We start from the raw sequence: 20,293 nt of genomic DNA, 5'->3' as shown, positions 1-20,293 counted from the left end.
AGGGGTGAATATGAATATGGACCACAGACTGCCTGTTATCTACCCTGATGTGAAAAGCACTAGGAAATTGGAAGAAATGCAGATTGGTTTGTTTGTAAATTGGGAACTAGTAATACCAAGCCTGTATAGAAGTGGAATTTTGTCTGCCTTTAGGACTTTAAAGACTTCAGAACTTTTTCATTGGCATTGACACTAAAAGAGTAATGAACCTTCTGATAACTCAAGTGAAGACTTTTTTGATTCTCTTTTTCTACTGTTTCTAAGATTATATTAAAAGAAGATAACAGTAAATCCAGCCAATAGAAGATTTCCAGCCCAAACGAAGCTGCACCCAGCCATCACTGAGAATTCAGCTATTAGGCTTTCCACGATAAGTTTGCAGTAAAGATTCAGCACAGGATGTCTAATCAAGGAGACGATTGTTACTTTTATTTTTACTCCACATGTACCAAGGTTTGTAATTTCCTGCTGCTTCCATCTTTGCTAATTATGTTTGTATTGTTGCAAATAGAATGTAGCCTGATAAAATCAAGTGAAGGCATTACTCTCTGCTTACTGATAATTTAGTGGCTTTATTAGTAATGTCGTGAAAATTATGCAAAGTTGTAATCAAGTCATCAGAGTTATAGTCAGAAATAGAAAATGCATTCCATTAAATCTTGGTAATATTAGGCATGTTTCTAAGTAATGTATGTCTCTTTTACCAGATGCTTTTTGTGTAACTTATTAAGCTAGTTTGCATGACACAACACAGCATTGTGTGTTAATTTACTCATGAGAAGTTGGGGTATGTGCCAGTTTCCACTAGAAATATTCAGGCCCCATCCAGGGGTTTTCTTGGCTTGTGTCATAAAAACCTGGATGAAAGATTATTTGAGGATTAAAGAACATTTACTGAACTCTCAAACAGAGCATGGATTATGAGAGGGCTAGTCAGGGCTAGTCAGTCCTCAGCCTCTGCCACCTGGGTTCACATAACATGACAGCAATTCCTGACTGGGACTTCTATATTCATACTGGTGGATGGCATATACCTTTTCACCCTGAGGAAAAAATTAATGGATGATGGACTGTCATTTTGTCTGAAGCAAGTCATTCACACAGTATTGATGCAAAGCTTTTAAAACAGGGGCAACAAAACTCTTCCAGCCTGAGAATTAAACACAGTTTAGGAGAAGCTGTCAGTTGCCACATTCCAGGGGTGGGTGGGATCAAAGTAACAGCTTATTTTAGTGTAGAATTTTTCATTTAGAATGAAGAAAATCTGCGCAAATGAAACCATGAAATCACCAAACGATTTGTGATAGGGAAAAAGGGAGGATGGGCCATCTTAGGAATTCTGGAGCATGAGGATGCAGTTTGATTTCCAGGCCTGAGGTTCAGCATCTCCTGCAAAACCTTACTGGTTACTTTTTCTTACTGGGCTTGTTATTTCTGATTTCTCTTTTGTTTCTCTGCTTTCTAATGACCTTGTGGGCATTCCACACTGATATTTTACTCATCTCTTTGTCAGATGAAATCTAAGAACTAGTTTTTATATATACAAATTCTAGAGTTGCCAAGAAACATAAGCTGGGTCGAAATTATGTAGACAGATGTGTGAGAGCCTGCACTTTGGGTGGGTTTGGTTCTTGTTGGTATCCATCTTGTTCCCCAGGAAAAGAAAATGGGCTGTAATGTTGGATGCAGTTGAGAAACAATAAAATGGGTTCTCTCATTAGTGGTACAAGGCATACTTAGCCTACAGGTTCCCCTGGGTGCCACCCTTCACTTCCTGACTTTGAGATGAATTAATGGTTGCATTCACTCCAGTGGAGTAGAATTAGACATTTTACTCAGTCACAGTTTTGAGGCAGGAGCAAAATATGCTCTATACCTTCTGACACCTAGGTACTTCTTACACTTCTGATACCTAGGTTCAATGGCTCTCTTCCTTAGCACAATATAGGCCCTTCCTCTCGCTCACATCCTACCTAGTACCATAACTGGCACTTTGCTAGGGAGAATCCTGGTTTTAAACCTTATTTAGAACATGGTTGGTTGGTTTGGAAATTTCCTCATTTTGGGGTTGAATTCAAGTAGCCACTTCTTGATGGAACATTTTCCAACAGCAGAAAAAGGGCAATTCTTCCACTCCTTCCGTCTTCCCACCGTTCAACATTGGGAAGCTTGGGAGAATAATTTGAGGAAGGTGCAGGGGGATTGGAGAGAAAAATCCCATTGTTGATGCTGCAGTCCACTTAGTGCAGTGTTGGATTTTCCTCCTAAGGGTTTTCTTGTTGTTTTTTCCTTTTGTCTTCCATAGGGTGACAGTTGCCCCTTCCGTCATTGTGAAGCTGCCCTGGGGAATGAAACTGTCTGTGTGCTCTGGCAGGAAGGGCGATGCTTCAGGAGTATTTGCCGGTTTAGACACATGGAGATTGATGTAAGTGCTTTCTTAACTTTATAATTAAGAAGCATGTGTAATATTACATTAGCCTGTGTTTGTAAAAGAAAAACTTGTATTGTTGACACTAGCTGGGCTGTGGTATTTTTGGTATGGAGCCTTTTGCCGAAGAGATACGAAGATATGAACATGATTTAGAGTTAGCAAGTTACTATGCCTAAAATGAAAATATGCAAAGTTTTTAGTTTGCAAGGTTATTTTGATAACTCCTACTTTGTTTGAATACAAGTACAGAGATGTCTTTTAAAAGACTGTTCACGGTAGTTTGAGAGCACAGGGTCAAGACTGCAACTCTTAATGCAACATGGATGGTTATATGAGAAGTCACCATAGATCTTAGTTAAGTATCTTTCTAGCTTTATTCTAATTTGGAGAAATTTTTTTAGGGTGATAATAAAGAATAAAGTGTTACAGTTAATAGCCTGCAACAATTTCTGTTTATGCACACATGAAAATGTGCTTGATAACCTACCGGGTGATTTATACAGACAAGAAGTATTATGACAGAATCAGCCTACAGTTCAGCATGCTATCTGGTTTTTAACACTTTTCTTTATTTTCAGCTTTCATCTATTTTAAAAGAAGCTGTAGCAGGCAGTAGAATTTGGAAGAAAAAATAACAATGGGAGAGTTGAAAAATAATTGGCCAGAATCTAAAATGCCCCATGTATCAGCAGAATCAGTTTTACATGTGCACCATATGTGTGTTGCTGATTCTTCTGCCTGCTGCATTTCTGTGTACCATTCTGTTGCACTCAAAAGAGTTCTTAATCTCTAAAGAGCTGCTTTTCAGAAATCTGAGTGATAGGTGCCTAAATAACCTAGCGCATGAATGAAGATCATGTGCTATCTGTAGTTTCAGGTTGCTCTGATTTAAATGATCACATCATAGTTGGCTGACTGTCCCTAAAGAAGTAGGTGATATTTTTAAACTATGGATGTAGAATTATGTTTGTTTTGCCATTTTTCCTAATAAAACTCTTAGGCTGGGATAAAACTCTTAGGCTCAAATAGTGGTACCTGATATGGTGGACATGTAGCTGTTCATCGTGTACATTTATAGCCTATATTTTATCTCCAGAAAAAACGCAGTGAGATTCCATGCTACTGGGAAAATCAGCCTGTGGGCTGTCAGAAGTTGAACTGTGCTTTCCACCACAACAAGGGACGTTTTGTGGATGGACTTTTCTTACCTCCAAGCAAGAGTGAGTTGTATTTTGCTTCTAGATTATATCAGTAGGACTTCTCATCCACAAAATGTTTTATGCTGTAACTTTAGATCGGGGTCCTGAAACTTTTGAACCAGAGGGCCAGTTGAAAGGTCCCAGTGCTGGGCGCGGGCTGGAAAGGTGGTGCCGGTGGTGCGTGGGGGCGGGAGTGGGGGTGGCGCACACCGGCGCAGGCGCTGAGGCAAAGGCAGGGCTCGCAGCGAGGGGTGGGTGGGTACGCGCACATGGTGAGGAAAGGTGAGGCAGGGGCGGGCACACTCTGTGAGGTGGACACACGAGGCAGTGACTTGCTCGCTTGCAGATCGTTTTTTCCGAGTGAGCAAACTGCTGCCTCCCCATGCGTGGAGTGAGGTGGGCGGCCGCAGGCGCACATGTGGGTGCACTGGCACAGCAGGTCCAAATGGGCATGGCGGGCCAGATAAATGGGCATGGCGGGCCACATCCGTAGTTTGAGGACCCATGCTTTAGATTGTCATACCTTTACAGGTACTTTAAAGAGAACCATATCTAGCTCATTTGGTATGTCAGGCAGTTCATTTCTCCAACCGAAAGACCTTAAATAAAATTTACATGAGAAGCAGTCGGCTTGAGCTTAAGTGGACTCCGGGGGATGGTGGAGGACAGGAAGGCCTGGAGGAATGTTGTCCATGGGGTCGCGATGGGTCGGACACGACTTACCAAGTAACAACAACAAGTTGTGTTTAAAGCACAACTTATAGCAGATAGTGCTTACTTGAGAATAAGTTGTATATAAAATGCTAGAAGCACCCCACAAAGGTGTTTTGTTAAACAAAGCCCTAACTACAGTTGAAAATTTTCCCATATGCAACCTTATGAAGCTAGATGTTTATGTTAGAAATTGAGATTTACATTAAAGTTAAGAATAAGACTGGTTTGGTGGTCATTTAGTCAAAACTATGTGAAGTCTTTATTAAATATCTAATATTGGTAATTCATTGCAATTTGGACACAGAAAGGTTCCACAATCTGTGTATTGTAGTGAATGGGTTGAATCCAGACTTTAGTTAGATCTACCAAAACCAATAGGACCTAAATTAGTCATGCCTAATTTTTTTTATTGTTTTCATTGGGTTTCCTTTATAGATTACTAATGCTAGATGTAACAGAATGGTTTTCAGTTTATAGTTCATAGGGTGTTTTGTTTTTGTTTAAGCTGTTCTTCCAAACGTTACTGAGTCTGCAGAAGAAGAAATGAAGGCTACACAGATCTCACTTCAGCAGAATAAGCTTTCTGTTCAGTCTAATCCATCCCCTCAATTGCGTGGGGTAATGAAGGTGGAAAATTCTGAAAATGTACCCAGCCCCACTCATCCACCTGTTGTTATAAATGCTGCAGATGATGATGAGGATGATGATGGTGAGCAAAATACGGTTTTTTAAAGCATGATATTTCTCTCTTGTAGCAGTGTGTGTGTCTGTAGGCATAAGGAAACTATGTATACTTGGGAGATCTCAATGAATTAAATGGATTTCCTAGTAAGCAGGATTAAGATCTAACTAACAATATCGTTCCTTTCAGATCAATTATCTGAAGAAGGTGATGAATCTAAAATGCCAGTTCAGCAACCCTCTGCAGAAGTTCCTAACGGGTTGCGAATAATTTCTACTCGGAAAACAGTGACCAGCGCAAAGCAAGATAAAGGTAGGAACCAATGCGGTTGACAGATGAAGTGAGTAGCCCTTCAGCAAGGCTGTGACCTGGTTTTTACATTCTGTACATGCTAAGCAGGCCATGGTGGCTTGCTTAGGCTGTGGTCTGTGGCAGGCACCATTTGCCTGATTCCTTGGCATGTTGTTATGAACCCAGGCAGCATGGCTTGTTTAACCATGAACAGTGATCTTGCAACATGTACCACTGTGTCATTTTATGTCATAATTGGCATTTGGATTATGTTTGGTTGAATATGCTTAAATTTCAGTTCTTGTGACTGAAGTATTAACTTCATTATTGTTGGGGGATGCAGTTAAAAACTAAAACTTAAGAAAAGTCTCTGTAGGATGTGGTGTGTGACTGGATCTTTGTTTACAAAGATAGGTAACTGACATGCATGTTTAACTACCAACCTCAGTGCATAGGGTACCTTGTTTCTGAATTTGGAGGAATTGCATACCTCCTAATGTTAACAATAACATTGTAACCATAGCAAGTCTAGTTTGGGATTGAAATGAAGCTGCTAATTTCTAGTGATAGTGCTAAGGTTAAAGTTTGAAAAAAATGCAACACAGACAGTGTGTTAAGTTTGAATATAGGAACCCCTTCTTGGTCATATACTTTGATGCATTACAATCACTTAATATACTTTGCAGATAAACTCTGATTATAAATGAAATAAGGCAAAGTTAGGCAAACTGGTGCCCTCCAGATGTTCCGGACTTCAACATGCATAGGTATCAGCAGGCATGGCCAGTAGTCTGGGGTAATGGGACTTGTAGCCTAAAATACCTGAAGAACACCGAGATGAAGGCTTTAAAGGTTCTTTGTACATTAGGAATAAATGAATTTGAGTGATTGATTCAAAGCAAGCAAAAATTTCAAACATGAAATTCCAAGATTATTGAAATTTCTACTTTTGGGGGGAAAAACTAAAGTACTGCAGATTATCTAGCTTTAAGCTTTGTTTTCTTGTTATGGCTCCCTATTTGAAAGAGACAGTAAATGTTAACTCCTTCGATATATGTATACATCTGTCATATGTATATGAATTCTACATTTTTCAGATAATAGTTTGAATTTTGGGATCAAAACACTTGAAGAAATCAAGTCAAAGAAAATGAAGGAAAAGTCAAAGCAACAGAGTGGTGAGTTGACTATGTCTTACCCCCACCCCCCATATTTGTGGTTTGGATGGTAGCCTACAGTGCCTTATATGAAAACCTTGAACATGGCAGTTTCTGAGAAAATGTGTTGCTGCATTGATGTCCAGTGTGAGCTGTTAACTAGCTTTTGCTTTAGTGCTTTGTAAACAGTAATGTTATTCCTCTTATTGCCTTATTTAAACTAAGAGCATTGCAAATATAAATTGGATAACACAGCTGGAAAGGTGTCTGTTTATATGCATCTTAGTGGGAAAATACAATAATTTGGAGAGCTGCTCAAAGCCGATAGCATTACTTGTATCGTGATCTGGCTTTGTTTTGTTTCACAAACTCTTCCAGCAGTCATTTCAGGAATGTGATCTTTAAATTTCAGTTAGAACTGACTTACAAAATTTGTTCTGTATTTTGTCTACCTCTGTTTAGGAATGTGTGAGGGGTGCATTTTGGGGGGTGGGAATCCATCCAATTCTCTGGTCTTGGCCTTCTGGACTCTGACCTGCTTTCTCATTATTGTAAGTCCCATTTCCTGGTGAGCATGTCAGATGTTCACACAGGCACTCACCAGGAATTGAGTCCTGTGTGAATGCTGTGCTTTTCCATGCAGGTGACTTGCAGCCTTTCTTTGTGCTTTATGTGCTACGGAAGAAGGTCTCTGGTTGTACAACCAAAATTCTATGAAAGTTTGTAGACTTCTTCTCAGCTCAGCTCAATTCTTGAGCAAGGGCCAAGCATGCAAATAAGTCCAACGAACAGAAGAGGGATGAAATATAGGGAGGATTGTCACAACCCCTACATCTTTTGAATCATTGTGATTGTGCAGATCTGTTTCAGAAACTTTTCTATAATGCAACTTTTTTTTTCTGGGAAATTAACTCTGTCTAACCCAAAGCCTTGCCATAACTTTGGGATGGGGTATTAACCAACTTGAAGTTCGACATTTTAACAGTCTTTGGGTATTTGTGGGTGTTTTGCTTGGTTAGTAATGAATTGTAGTGTTGTTAAGTGGTAGTTAAGTATGACCAGAAGCCCCATATTGAAATGTTACTTTGATTGCAAACTCACAGGGTACTCCTAGGAAAGACATTACTTTCTGCGGTATTGAAAGTATATTATTGCTATTTCTTGTGAGGAGTCCAAGGCAGCTTACATAGCTCCATTTTATCCTCATAACAATAACCCTGTGATGTGGCTGAGAGTTAGGCTGTTTATCCTCATAACAATAGTCACCCAGTTAGCTCCATGGCTGGGTGAGGACTAGAACCAAGATCTCCCAGGCTCCAGTCCGGCACTCTAACCACGATATTTTACAGAGCTGTTTCAATGATTACTAATATGTGCAAACTTCTTTGAACATTTGCAGTGCAGTTGTAGGCCTGCATATTCTGGAATATATTTTACTGAGTTCAACAGAACTTCCTTAATAGGATATGCTTAGGATTGCACCATTACTGCTATATAAATCCTAAATATTGGCAGAAATGAAGCTTCATCTTGCTTTATTTTGCTCTCTTTAGACATCCCTTCTGAAGTCACTGGCCAAATCCAGGTTCATCCAGGTCCAGAGAAAGAAAATGTACGGACTGTGGTCAGAACAGTAACTTTATCTACAAAGCAAGGTAACTGTGCCTCAGCTTCAACTTCTGTTTAGAAATTCCTCAGGCGGTACTGTTTCTGCAGATTTTGTTCGTGTCTTTTGATAAGCAGTGATACTCTCACTACCATTCTCCCCGTAACCCCATTTTCATATATTTGGCAACCTATCTTCTTTCAACAGATATAGAACCATGTCGTAAAAGTGGGGGACTTGATGTTGATAAGTTTTGATTACTTATCTTTTTTGAATGCCTTGTATTATTTTAAGTATAAATCACTTACTTTTTCAAATAGTCCATCCATCCGTTTCCTAATGCAACTATTTTTGATGCCCATTGTAATCCAGGGTGACACATTAGCTCTTCTGACCAGATCTAGCTATTATCCAGTTTTACTCCCACTCCATTCTGCTTATGTAATAAGATTTCCGTGAATCTCCAAACCCCTTGGATCCCAACATCACTCTCTTAGCCTAATGAGATGGGCAGTTTAAATTGCATCTCATCTCCAGATAAGGTCCTTTTATATTCTAGTCCTCCTGCACTATACTGTTAGTCACACTTTTGATCAAAGTTTCTAGGTTTTGTGCAGATTATTATTGTTGCTGTCTGTGAGTTTTTGTTCATTTGAAAAGAAGCTACCTTGTGGATTGCTAATCCTACCAAAGGGATTCTGTGAGGGAAAACAAAATTTTAATGAAAAGTATTTTTTTCTTGCCTTCACTGTCTTAGGTGAGGAGCCTCGGATTAGATTGACTCTTGCAGAGAGACTGGGAAAACGGAAGCCTCACATAGGTGAGATTTGTGTGTCCAATAAAAAAATACTTTCCTGCACTTCACTGTTACTGTACAGCAGTGATTTTTTCCCCATTATAGGTGCCTACATGCACATAGTATTCCTTTTGTTCTCTTTTTTGTTTTGAACTTGGGTGACTTAATCAATTAGCTGTATGATAACATATGCCATTCCTTTGTGGCACGGAGTATGATAAGTGACAAGGAGGATTTGCATTACGCTTCTCATGTTTTATCCCATTTAGCTGTTTCTAGCATTTTGAAACCCTTTTGGGCTCAAGCATAGCTCTTGTATGCATAATTATTTTGATATTAAAATTTTTTATCCTGCCTTTCTAGGCAAAATACCTACTCAGGACAGCTTACAGTATCATATATGAAATATAAAAAATATAATTGCTAGTAGCTATAATTGCTATTAGAAACATGTATAATGTACGAATGTAATGCTTTTATAGCCAGAAGCTAAGAACTCAATCATGAAAATTAACTCTTTTCTTTTTTTTCCCCTAAGCTGCTGAGAGTGGTCTTCTGTTAAAACGCAGCCTTGCCGAAAGACTGGGCAGAAAAATAGATTCCCTGGAGAATGCAGACAAAACAGCAAAGAAAGGTATGACTCTTAAATCAATAAAATGTATTCTACTTTTCTTTAGCTATAGAGAATTTTATTCAGTTTTGAAAATCTCATTTTCCTAGTAATTTTTTAAACTACCCAGTCCTTTCACAAGATCCTGAGGACAGTGGTGATCATGAAACATGACAGTTGCCTTCCTAGTCTTTCTTGGATTTGCAAGTCTTTTCAACAGATTATTTAGGACACAGCACTACCTACTGGAGGAGTACTCAGAGTATCAAGTGCTCTGCCAGCTAGCAGAGCAAAAGGAGTAACAGAAGTGATCTTCATGTCTCTGTCCTCCTCTCTTGAAACGTTTTAGAGTGCATCTGTTAGAATCATGGGAGCTAGGAAGCTTCAGGATTCTGCAAATCTTGGTGTCTACCTGCCCCCTTCTCCTTCATTTGCATTCTTACATGAAGAGAGGATGCCACTGTGATTCTCTCTGTAGCACTGCAAGGGACAGGGGGGAATGTTTCCTATTCAGATTTCCCCGTTCTCAGGTTGTGTACATTGTTGGCTGGGAACAACTCTAACAAATCTTGTGATCCCTGGGATGCTCTCCAAGGGCTATAGGATTGTGCGCTTAAAAATGTTTATTACTACTTTTTAATGTCAGGAATGAGAGAGCTTTGTATAAGCATTACAACGAATCATGCGTGCAGCCTTGATTTATCCACACAGAGCCTGTGTGCACATTCTGTGCCAGTAAAGATCTCTAGTATTATTCTACAATGGCTGCAAAGCATGCACACTTCCGTGTATATATGTGGTATGCAAATGTTATGCTTTGATTTAGAGTCTTGAACTTGTTCATTGTTACAAGGATTAGGGAATAAGAAATATCTAAGTTCAGTTTATTTGTAGTGGTCCTTACAAATTGCAAGAAGTCATATGTAATGTCTGTTTTCCAAGAAAATCACATCCAAGTTAAGATGTGGGAGAAAAAAATAGGAGACTTTGTTTATCATTTATTCTTTTTCTCTGCAGTACAATTTCCCAGAACTCTTAAGGAGAGACTAGGGTTGCCGTCAGAGCAGAACAATATGGAAACAGGTAACATTTTTTTTCCTGAATACTTTAGAGTCCCCTTTCTTACCCTTTCCTGCAGGTGGACTCTGCCCTAGTGCACGCCTAGACTTGATCAGATAAAAGGCAATTTATCGCTCTGTTTTCTTACACTTCTGACTTTCGAGCTCATGTGCTTGCTGACGTAAGACGTCTATCTGTAATACATATCTTCAGATCCTGAGAGCTGCTTCAGTATATGAAAATCTGGCAGGGGTTAGAATATGACACATGCATCTTCCCATTTATGATATGCAATAGCAGGGTGGATTAACTCTCAGGATGATATTCATATTTTCATGACAAAACTACATAGAGGTGTAATGCTCAAGGTAAATATGTAAGTTTATTCCTTCTTCTGAATATTTTGCTGCTGTTGTCTGGTGGTGTAGAGAACGCTGCCAAACCAGCGGGTGAGATCCATGTGAAAACACTGGAAGAAATCCGTTTGGAGAAAGCTAGCCAAAGAAAGGGAGAAACTCAGTCCAAACCCAAGATTGAAGTTGCTTGTACCACAGATGATTCCAGTTTAGTGGCAAAACCATCTCCTGCAATCAGGATCAAAACCTTTTCTGAAGTCCTGGCTGAGAAAAAACAGAGACAAATGGAAGAGGAACGGATAAAAGCTGAAAAAGAAAGCACGACCAAACCAAAGCATGAGTGTGAGCCTCAGAAGCAGTGCTCTCAAGTTTCGGCTGTGTCTAGCAGAAGAAACCTAGAGGAACCTTCTGGCAAAACCAAGGACTTTGCTGAGGTACGCATCAAGACTCTGGAGGAAATCAAGCAGGAAAAAGCACTTCGAATGCAGCAAAGTGCAGAAAGCATGTCAAAGCCACAGATGCAACCTGAACGAGCTCTAGTTGGGAGGAGACCGCTGAGCATGACAAAGCCAGCAGGTACTACACATTATGTGTGCATATTCTTCATACATGTACATTTTGTTTGACTTTTAAATAGTCAGAACCTGCTGCACTCAGGCACATGTTGAAACAGGTGATTATACAGAAGAATAGACATGATGATAATCCTTTCAAAGACTTGGCTTCTGTCCTGGTGCATAGATTAGAGCAATATCAGGGATTAAGTATTGCATCTTAGCTGTAGTGGAAATGCCATGAGCAAAGGTGATGGAGGTTCACCCATGTTAGCTTTCTGTTTTTCGAATTGTTCTGCTTGGGTGTAGTAGCTAAGAAACAAGCTAGATGGACTAAGAAATGCAGAGCCCCTGACCCCCAGTTTTCTTTTAACATTAATGCTTTCCTGTGCCAAGCAACTGCCTTCTGTGCATGGGCCTTTCTACTCAGCATTTAAAAAATTCTCTTCTCCAGCTCTGAAAGCAGAAAGGAATTACCTAATATTTCAGCAACTGGAACTACACATTTGCCGAAGTAACATCTAGCTTGGATTTAAATCCAAGCTCCTTGAGGCACCTGACCTTTCTAGCTTATTTGAGAATTACCTGTGATAAATTTTAATGCCAGACCAAATCTTTCTGACAAAAAAGCTTGGAAGTAAAGTCAATGCAGTAAATACGAGTTATTACCTACTTGATTATCACTAGGATGTGCATTTACTTGGTCCAGGACTGGGTAGAATGTGTTCATCTGAGCCTCTTTCAGGTGTTTCAGAGCCTAGAAAGAATGTCTTGCTTGCAACCTTTTAGAAGACTTTCATGTCTTGTGAACATTAAATTTGAACCTATGAACTGTGTGGTGTAACATCACTTAAATTGTAGCATTGACTTAGCAGAATTATGCCTGTGGGCTTCCAGAGGATCATGAGCATGCACTCTAACTTGGTGATAGGGCAAAGGGGAAGGTTATTTGAGCATACTACTGGATATGGTGGTCACCTTCTTAACCTACCCATTCCCGCAAGTCAGAAAACAGAGAGTCTTGGTTTATTTATTTATTTAGAAAATTTCTATGCCGCCCCATTTGCCGAAGCCTCGGGGCGGCTCACAAAACATTAAAATATAATACATTAAAATAATATAATACATTAAAAATACAATACATTATATTTGGCAGTATAAAAATGAAATAAACAGCTGTGTAGAGTTCTAGACATCAAGAGAAACAATTTCATTTGTATTGTGTTTTAGCAGCCCCTGGAAAGGAAGAAAAAGCATCCCTGGAGCTGAAGTCTTCTCCAAAAGCTTCCGCAGTGGATGCTACTGTGAAGGTGAGGGGACCTTGGTAATTGTGCATGCACCTCATCATTAGGATTCAGTATGTTAGGAAACTACTTGCAAGTACCTAAGATGAGAGTGGTTGACCAGTGATAAACAACATACTCATTCTCATCCTGTGTGGCTCATTTAGACCATTGGTTACTTGAGTCAATAATTAGCAGGCCAAGCCCAGTGCGATATATTCTAGCAGTAGCCTCTTGTGAATGGAATGCCATGCTACCAGCTATGCCTCTGAGTGTAAGTCCAGGGTGTGGGTGGCAGGGTTCTGTGGTCGGGATCCTGGGACCATGGTGCAGGTACAGGGTGGTGTTCTGCAGTGCGTTCAGAGGCAGGAGGCACATCTCTTTAACACTCCAGGGTCAAAAAGCAGACCATCGAGTCAAGCAACAAAGTCCAATATGACACAGTTCATGAGCACAGTCCCAGGTCAAGTTCCAGAAAGACAGTCATGTTCTAGAGCAAGGTGAGGTCAGGGGGAATGGGTGCAGAGCCCTGGGAAGACAGGGTCAGGCTGGAGAAAAGGATGGAAGCAGGAGCAGGCTGAAGCTGGGCGGGAGTCAGGGAGGTAGGCTGGGTGGGTAGGCAGGAAACAGGATTCAGGTGAGACAGTGCAGGAAGCCAGAGCTCAAGGACGTCACTAGGACAGCTTGTATTGCTGTGGGAAGGAGCAGCAACGCAGTGTAGCCTTCTGTGCTGCTCTCCAGGGCTTTGAGCTGCACTGCATAATTGCCCCACAGCTGTTCCCTGCAAGTACCTGCAAGGATGTTTCGGCAAGCACTTGCAGGGTGGATCAGGCTCTTATCCTGACACTGGGCTTCATTTTCTGACACGCAGTATCAGCCAACAACACAACATTTAAAGCTCCTAATCTAAAGTCCTACAGCAGTCTCCAGAAAGCATGTCAGGACTATATAATCTGGTTTTTTTTGTGGTTTATAAACATAGAACAATACCCAGTGCTGTCCATTTGCAGCTTGGCCTATTGCTCACATTCAGCTAGTGGTCAGCCCTTCCAATCCTTTGTAAAACCAATCCTTTGTGAAAGAGTGCCCACCATTTTGCTCATCCAGAGCTGACCTGCCTCATTCTAGAAAACAAGCATTTCTAGTTGCTTTGGATTGGTCCTGGAAGTGTTGAGAAGTGCCTCTTGCATATAGTGGGCACCACTTGCTTGCCTAGTGGAATTATTGGGACCGGCTTTTTTGTGGGTGGTCACCACTGGTTGCTGCCATATATACAGTATTGAATTTGATGCACACAGATAAATTTAATGTGGGCTGTCATTTTGTGTTTTTGAGTTGTATTAAGCCCATTTTGGTTAGCCAAGCCTCAGCTATATACTCTGTAGTAGATAACTGGTTCTTGGTTGAAGCTGCATGGTGCTATGTGGCTTCATGTTTCCACCAAGAAGTGCATTCTCTTTCTGTTCTGGTCATGGAAAGTCACGTGCTGCCTCTAGACTGAATTTCCAGAGTAAAGATGAGGATTCTCATTTTAAAACCAGTCAGCTGCATTTTAGTAGATCTGAATTGAGAAGGGTTCATAGTACATTCTTTAAAGACCTTATATAGATTTTTGGGGGAAATTTCTCTGTTATCCTTCTTCAATTTCCACCCAGCCCTTGAATGACAGTGTGAGCAATTCACATTCCAAAGTGTATGTGAAGAGCTTAGAAGAGATAAGGAAAGAGAAACAAAGGCTAAAACAGCAGCAAGAGAGGAAGACCCAGGAGGAACGGATGACTGTGCCACCTGCTGGGGAAGAAATGGCAGAAGGGAAGGCACCAGCCACTACAAATCCTGAATCTCCTGTGAAAACAGGGAAAACCCGTCTACCTACAAAGAGGTTACTGGTGAGAACCCAGGAGACCGCACCAGAGAACACGGGATCAGCAGAGCTGAGGCTTTCTACCCAACCTGTAGAACCAAGGGCTAGAGGTAAGTGGCATGTCTGCTAGGCTTACTCATAGAAAGGCTGGCCTGCTTGACCATTTGACAAAAACAGGTAGAAAGGATGCCATCAAGATGATTCATACTTCTTAAAACCTGAGCAAGTGCATGGAAAGGCCATAGACTATTCTTTAGTACTCATCCACCCATATGTTAAATGACAAGCTGCAGAGTTTCAGTCATGTGGTCCCTAGCATAACTTGATTACAAAGAAGACGGTAACAGGAAAAGTTACTCCTTATGGGAGTCCCGCCATTGCTTCCCTTGGAACTGTTTCTGCTGTGTGCCTGAACAGCGTGAAAGCATAGTGCTTCTATGCAACTCTGAAATTACCTAAAACGCTTATATGTGTGTTTTCTAACTTAAAACTCAGAAGCTTCCTAGTCTACCCTAATAGTCAAGCTGTTGGTCAGCTATATCCATTACACCACTGCTGAAAAAGTGTTCAAGCAGCTAAACCCAACCTTTAAGCTGTAGACCCAGCTAAAGCTTAAATACTTTGGGGGAGTTTCTGGAAACTGCTTTGCTAAGTAATTTTTCCCATCTCACTGGCACAGGACATGTAATGGTAAAGTTGCATCACTTTCCTTTTTTTTTTTTTTTAGCTTTGGTTCTGTGTTGAAGAGATACTCCTAATGCTAGTTGCTCTGGGTCAAAAAGCGCCTCCTTGCAGAACAGTGCAGCCTGGTGCAGCTGCATTTTCCATGGAGGCAAAGAACTGAAGTGTGTGAAGAGTGCTGAGAATGTGTGTGGTGGCAAGTTATGTTAGAATTATAGAAATGTAATTTTCTAAGTATTCTCAAACTTTATAAATCTGGTACATGTAAAAATGACCCTTTCAAGGAAGAGGAGTACTGTTCCTAGAATCTTAAAACTAGCCTTAATGAGAGTGAGGAAAGGAAAAGAGACATTGCCTCCAATGTTAACTGACTGGATTTCATATTCTAGCCAAATCCAAGGTGAACATGAAAACATGTGGATTGAAACCTTTGTCTTCAGCAAAGCAAGCATTGAAACGTAAAGCACCAGAGAGTCGTCCCTCCATTGCAGCAGTGAAGCCACTGAACCCCATCCCAAACACAGACGTGAAAGAACTTCCACATGAAACACTACCTTTGGTATGAGAACTGATGCATGTAGCTGGATCACTTCCACCAAAATTCTTTGATAGCTTGAAATGTTAGACTGTCTTGAAATTTGCATACTTTTAATTACTACATTACACTACTCTACTGCCCATTGGCAAAGCTCTCTGAGTGGTTCATAACATTTAAGTCACCCATCAAGATTTCAACCAGGCCTTACCCTGCTTAGCGTCCAAGATTAGGCAGGATCAGGCCCTTTGGGCTCTATGGAAGCTGTAAATTTGTACTGTATTAAATCAATAAGAATTTTTGCATTGTAAGGTTTTCAGTGCTAATTGGCCAGTCCTCTTTGGGAAAGTATCACTTATAACTTCTCTTGAGAGAGGCTTTTTGTTTTGAATAAAAAGAGAGAAACAAGATGGATGTGCAAGAATTAAGTGTCATGTTAACAAGAGAGGGAAAAGAGCCTGTAGAGAGATATCTTATTTTTATCTGTTTCTTTTTCCCCAGCCAAATGCTCCAGGCCTCCCGAAGAACACTGGGGTCACAGTTCCTGACAGAGTGTGTTCCAACAGGTAATGATTGAATTTATTAATAGTGATAGTGTATTTCAAAGGGACTATCGTAGAACAGTTTGTGCTTACTGAATAGGAGTGTTGATTAGTCACTACTGCAATGAGATTGTATGAAGTTTAAGATAGAGGCCTTTAACGTTTTTCCTTCTTTTAGGAATGAAGGATTAGATGATAGATAGGCACATTGGGAATAGAATGAAATAAATGTGATGTCATAAGAACCTTGGATATAATACATTCAGATTGAAAATTCCTGGTCTACAGTTGTTGGTCCTGAAAAAATACAAGTTAGAGTCATGATAGATAAAGGTATACCTTTAATCAGATTAAAAGAAGAGTTCAGTACAAAGCACAAATAGTTTTCCTCTTGGTTCTAAAGTAACTTCAGTTTAGTCAACCAGATAAAAGCAAAACTAAGATGTTGCTGAGCTAGCACTCATTAAAGCAGTAGCATGTAGTCTTTTTAGGGCCATGGGCATGTGTAGCCATTTGACAAACTGCCCTAGGCACCAGCACAAGTTGGCTGCCACTGGATGTTTGGAAAAGGACAAATAACTTGTCCAAAAGACTAAAAATAAGGTCTGATGTCCAACGCAATAAAGAACTCTTTTGAACACACAGTTTCAGCAACAAAAGTTTGTTTCACAGCAGTCCTAGCCACATTAGGTGGGCACAAATAAAGGTATTTGGGGTGCATTGCTGTCCATTGAGCCCATGTTGCATACTGCTGTTTATGTCCTCCTGCAGAGAGGAGAGTGCCTTATTTTAGGTGAAGTTTGTATCTTCAAATTTCTGGTGACAGTGTGCTGCCTTTTCAATCCGAGTTGGTAATATCTGAAGATCCTTTGCAGTTCTAAGATAACTTGTAAATCACAGTTTAACTGCAATTGGCCTGGTAGGGTTTCAGAATTGACATTTGTCCTTGCTTTAATCTGTGTACTATCTCTGAGTACGGAGCACTAGCCTTTTCATCTGTTATAGTAAAAATGAAGAAAACTATGCCACTTTAAAGATGAATATTCATTCATTTTGGTATTGGCCTTTATAAGTAGGCCTTTATAACTTCTGCATCTGATGTGGTCTTGCAGATGAAATTTCATGTCGTGATTCATTTGTGTTGTGGCATCACAGATTATATGCTGATTTTATCATACCTAGTAAGCTCTATAATGTTTTCATTTTGACATTCTTCCATTTTGCATTGCATATTGCTCAGTTTATCTTAACCTACATTATCTTAAAAATAAAGTGGAAGGCTATGTAGTGTAAAATTAAGAAAGCAGATAATTGCAGCCAGTACTGCTAAAACTATCTAAAAGCCTTTCTTTGCTTGGCATATGATGACACATATCAAATGTTTGAACAGGTGTTCTCTCTTCTTGCTAATACGATCTAGATGTTACTGCTACATAATCTCTACCTTTATCTACTTCCTCCTTACTTTAGTCGCATGGCTGTGGTTAACCTGTAGCATGCTTGCTGGTAGAGAAGAGTTTTGAAATGGCTTATTAACCATATTATTAATGACTTATTAACTTATGTACAAATCTGCTGTGCCTAAGAGTTCTCCAAGGGTCCAGACCTTTGTGTTGTTTCCCACATGGATACATTCTGAGCTGTTTTTCCCCCTCTTTGTGAAGTTCTGAGATGGAAATGGATACCCAGGTGGCTTCTACGTTACCAGCGGAGATCACAAGCTCAACCTCTTCCCATTCAGCAGTGAAGACACGCAGACTGAGCTCAACAGGAGCAGGGAAAACACCTTCCTCTGTTGAAGATGACTTTGAAAAGCTTATTTGGGAAATCTCAGGAGGCAAATTGGAAGCCGAGATTGATTTAGACCCAGGAAAAGATGAGGATGACCTCCTGCTTGAACTCTCTGAAATGATTGACAGTTGATTTTTTCATATAGTTTCTTTTTGAGAGAAATAAAAGCTGTATATTTTGTTGGATAACCAAGAATTAACCCTTTCTAAATGAGGAGTCTTAAAGCACACTTGAGCTGGTTGAGAAGCTGTCTGCATTAGATGGTCCTGAATTGCCCTGCTGGTCAGAGAGATGTCCCTCTAAGACTGTCCTCTTGCTATCCTGTCCACTTTAAGTATTTGAATAACAAAACCATGGACATTTCAACTAGGAAAAATCTGAGACCATTCAGAACCCTACACAGGGTTCACCTGTTCCATCAACACAATGTTCTTCATGAAGATTTGAACTGAGCTGTTCCGCTAGTTTTCTGGCCTTGTGGCAAAGTTCATTGTCTGTGTGTTTCAGAGCTTCCTCTTGTTTTGTGATTTTTTGAGGGTAATTTGTGTTCTTGAGTTAGTATGTCAACGCTCTGAGTTATGTAATTATTTTAAAAATTGATTCTAGATCAGCAGTACATTTTAATGTAGAGGAAGGGGAAGATAATATTCTTGGACCAAATGTGCTGTAACAGTGCAGGTGGAGCTTCAGTCCCTCTTGATGTTGAAAATGATGCAATATGCTTAGAGACTATTGAACAGTGTGTTTTAGCCATCATTCTGTACCAACAGGAGGGGTTTTCACCTGCAAGCATAAACTCATGAAGAAAAAGTTAAGAAATCCCCATTGTATTCTTGTATCTTTCTCTCTCTCAAGTAATAATTAAAACATGCCCTTAAAGGCATGCAAAGTTATTCTCAGGTTCTTTTCTTTCTCTAAACTGAAAATGTGATGACCCACTCTGCTGGCATTGCGTGGGTCATCTGAGCTTTGGAAAGCTGTCCTCTGGCCAGTTAAATAGTTGGAGGACTTATTCCTGTGTATACAGTCTCCCCCTGCCAAATCTGTAGAGTTCTTAGCTGTGGTCCTGTAAACTGCCCACCTGTGAGTACCCATCTTCACCATCCTGGTCCATACATCTGAGCTATATTTGTGGACTTCCTTTGAACCCTGCAACAAACCTTTGAAGACTTGGATGTATTGTGTACCCATTCTTGATAATTGTTCTTACTCAATCTTACCTCCATATTTTATAATCACTTTGTTCATTATTATTGCTACTGCTTTTAGTCTACTCCTGCTACATACACATGTAAAGGTGTAGGAATGGTGCAGGATACGTTTCCGGTTGTGTCCTAGCAAGGGAAAAAAAAAAGATGTTGCTTGATTTTATTGTAAATACATTCGGTTTAACAGGAAAAAACCTTTGCTTTGCCAATTCATTTTGAAGCATTGCCTCTAGAAGGAAAAGTTGAAAAGAGACTTAATTTAAAATGGCTACCCTGAATGAACTGCTAGTCTGTATACTGTTCCCAAGAACTTGGAAACAATGACCTTCAGTGTATTTGAGGAGTGATAAAACTTCTGGCTGATTGTGAATGAAAAGTAACATAACTGAGGCTGTGAAAGATCTTTTCCATGTTGTTTGCAAGAGTTCCTGTCTGCTTCAGCAGAATGTTCTGTTTGTGGTCAGTTATCTTCACTTTTCTTTCTTGTTGAAGAGAATTCCTCTCTTGATTTTACTCCATTATGTTTTGAGCATCTTAGTCCTTTTGTTTTCTATTTAAAATCACTGTATTTGAATCACACATGTTTACCATTACAAGTATTTGTGTTTTAAATAAAACTAATGTAAGAAACATGTTTCATTTCTACTTCCTGTATGTAGAAATAGGTTACAAGTTTGTCTTGTCATGGTTTCTTAGGTCTTACAAAGTTTGTGCTAAATATCACTGTTTATTCATTTTATTTATTATAGTTATATGCAACCAAGTAGGCCAGAATAAATGCAGCTCCAGTAAGCCACACTCAGGTGTGCCCTGAATTTAAGTTTGTGGTAGTTGTGGCTTCATTCTGCAGGTGTTAGATTTTTCACTGTATACCTTTTCATCTGGAAGCCACAATTTGATTCTACCCCCCCCACCCCCAAATTCATGCCTGTTG

General features: G+C 40.0%; 1 protein-coding gene across 6 annotated transcripts in view; it reads left to right on the top strand.

The window, feature by feature from the left end:
• ZC3H11A (zinc finger CCCH-type containing 11A) overlaps positions 1 to 20,293 on the top strand; it is a 33,128-nt gene that overhangs the window by 6,759 nt on the left and 6,076 nt on the right. For 3 of the 6 annotated variants that reach the window (XM_044445384.1, XM_044445375.1, XM_044445367.1), the window contains 16 exons: positions 265 to 453; positions 2,306 to 2,425; positions 3,528 to 3,651; positions 4,850 to 5,053; positions 5,216 to 5,338; positions 6,415 to 6,495; positions 8,028 to 8,129; positions 8,838 to 8,900; positions 9,415 to 9,510; positions 10,504 to 10,569; positions 10,974 to 11,477; positions 12,686 to 12,765; positions 14,394 to 14,712; positions 15,673 to 15,842; positions 16,320 to 16,384; positions 18,025 to 19,989. In XM_044445384.1, coding sequence (XP_044301319.1) covers positions 400 to 453; positions 2,306 to 2,425; positions 3,528 to 3,651; positions 4,850 to 5,053; positions 5,216 to 5,338; positions 6,415 to 6,495; positions 8,028 to 8,129; positions 8,838 to 8,900; positions 9,415 to 9,510; positions 10,504 to 10,569; positions 10,974 to 11,477; positions 12,686 to 12,765; positions 14,394 to 14,712; positions 15,673 to 15,842; positions 16,320 to 16,384; positions 18,025 to 18,283 — 2,430 coding nt within the window. In that variant the 5' untranslated portion in view covers positions 265 to 399 and the 3' untranslated portion in view covers positions 18,284 to 19,989. Of the gene's footprint in view, positions 1 to 264; positions 454 to 2,305; positions 2,426 to 3,527; positions 3,652 to 4,849; positions 5,054 to 5,215; positions 5,339 to 6,414; positions 6,496 to 8,027; positions 8,130 to 8,837; positions 8,901 to 9,414; positions 9,511 to 10,503; positions 10,570 to 10,973; positions 11,478 to 12,685; positions 12,766 to 14,393; positions 14,713 to 15,672; positions 15,843 to 16,319; positions 16,385 to 18,024; positions 19,990 to 20,293 lie in introns of those variants that run through there. The other 3 variants (XM_044445410.1, XM_044445400.1, XM_044445392.1) reach the window with 2 other exon arrangements.

This window comes from Varanus komodoensis, unplaced genomic scaffold, assembly GCF_004798865.1.
Source record: "Varanus komodoensis strain SLA01 unplaced genomic scaffold, ASM479886v1 scaffold1, whole genome shotgun sequence".
Classification (NCBI taxonomy): domain Eukaryota; kingdom Metazoa; phylum Chordata; class Lepidosauria; order Squamata; family Varanidae; genus Varanus; species Varanus komodoensis.
Note: the sequence above shows the minus strand (reverse complement) of the source record. Positions and strands in the feature narration are given on the sequence as shown.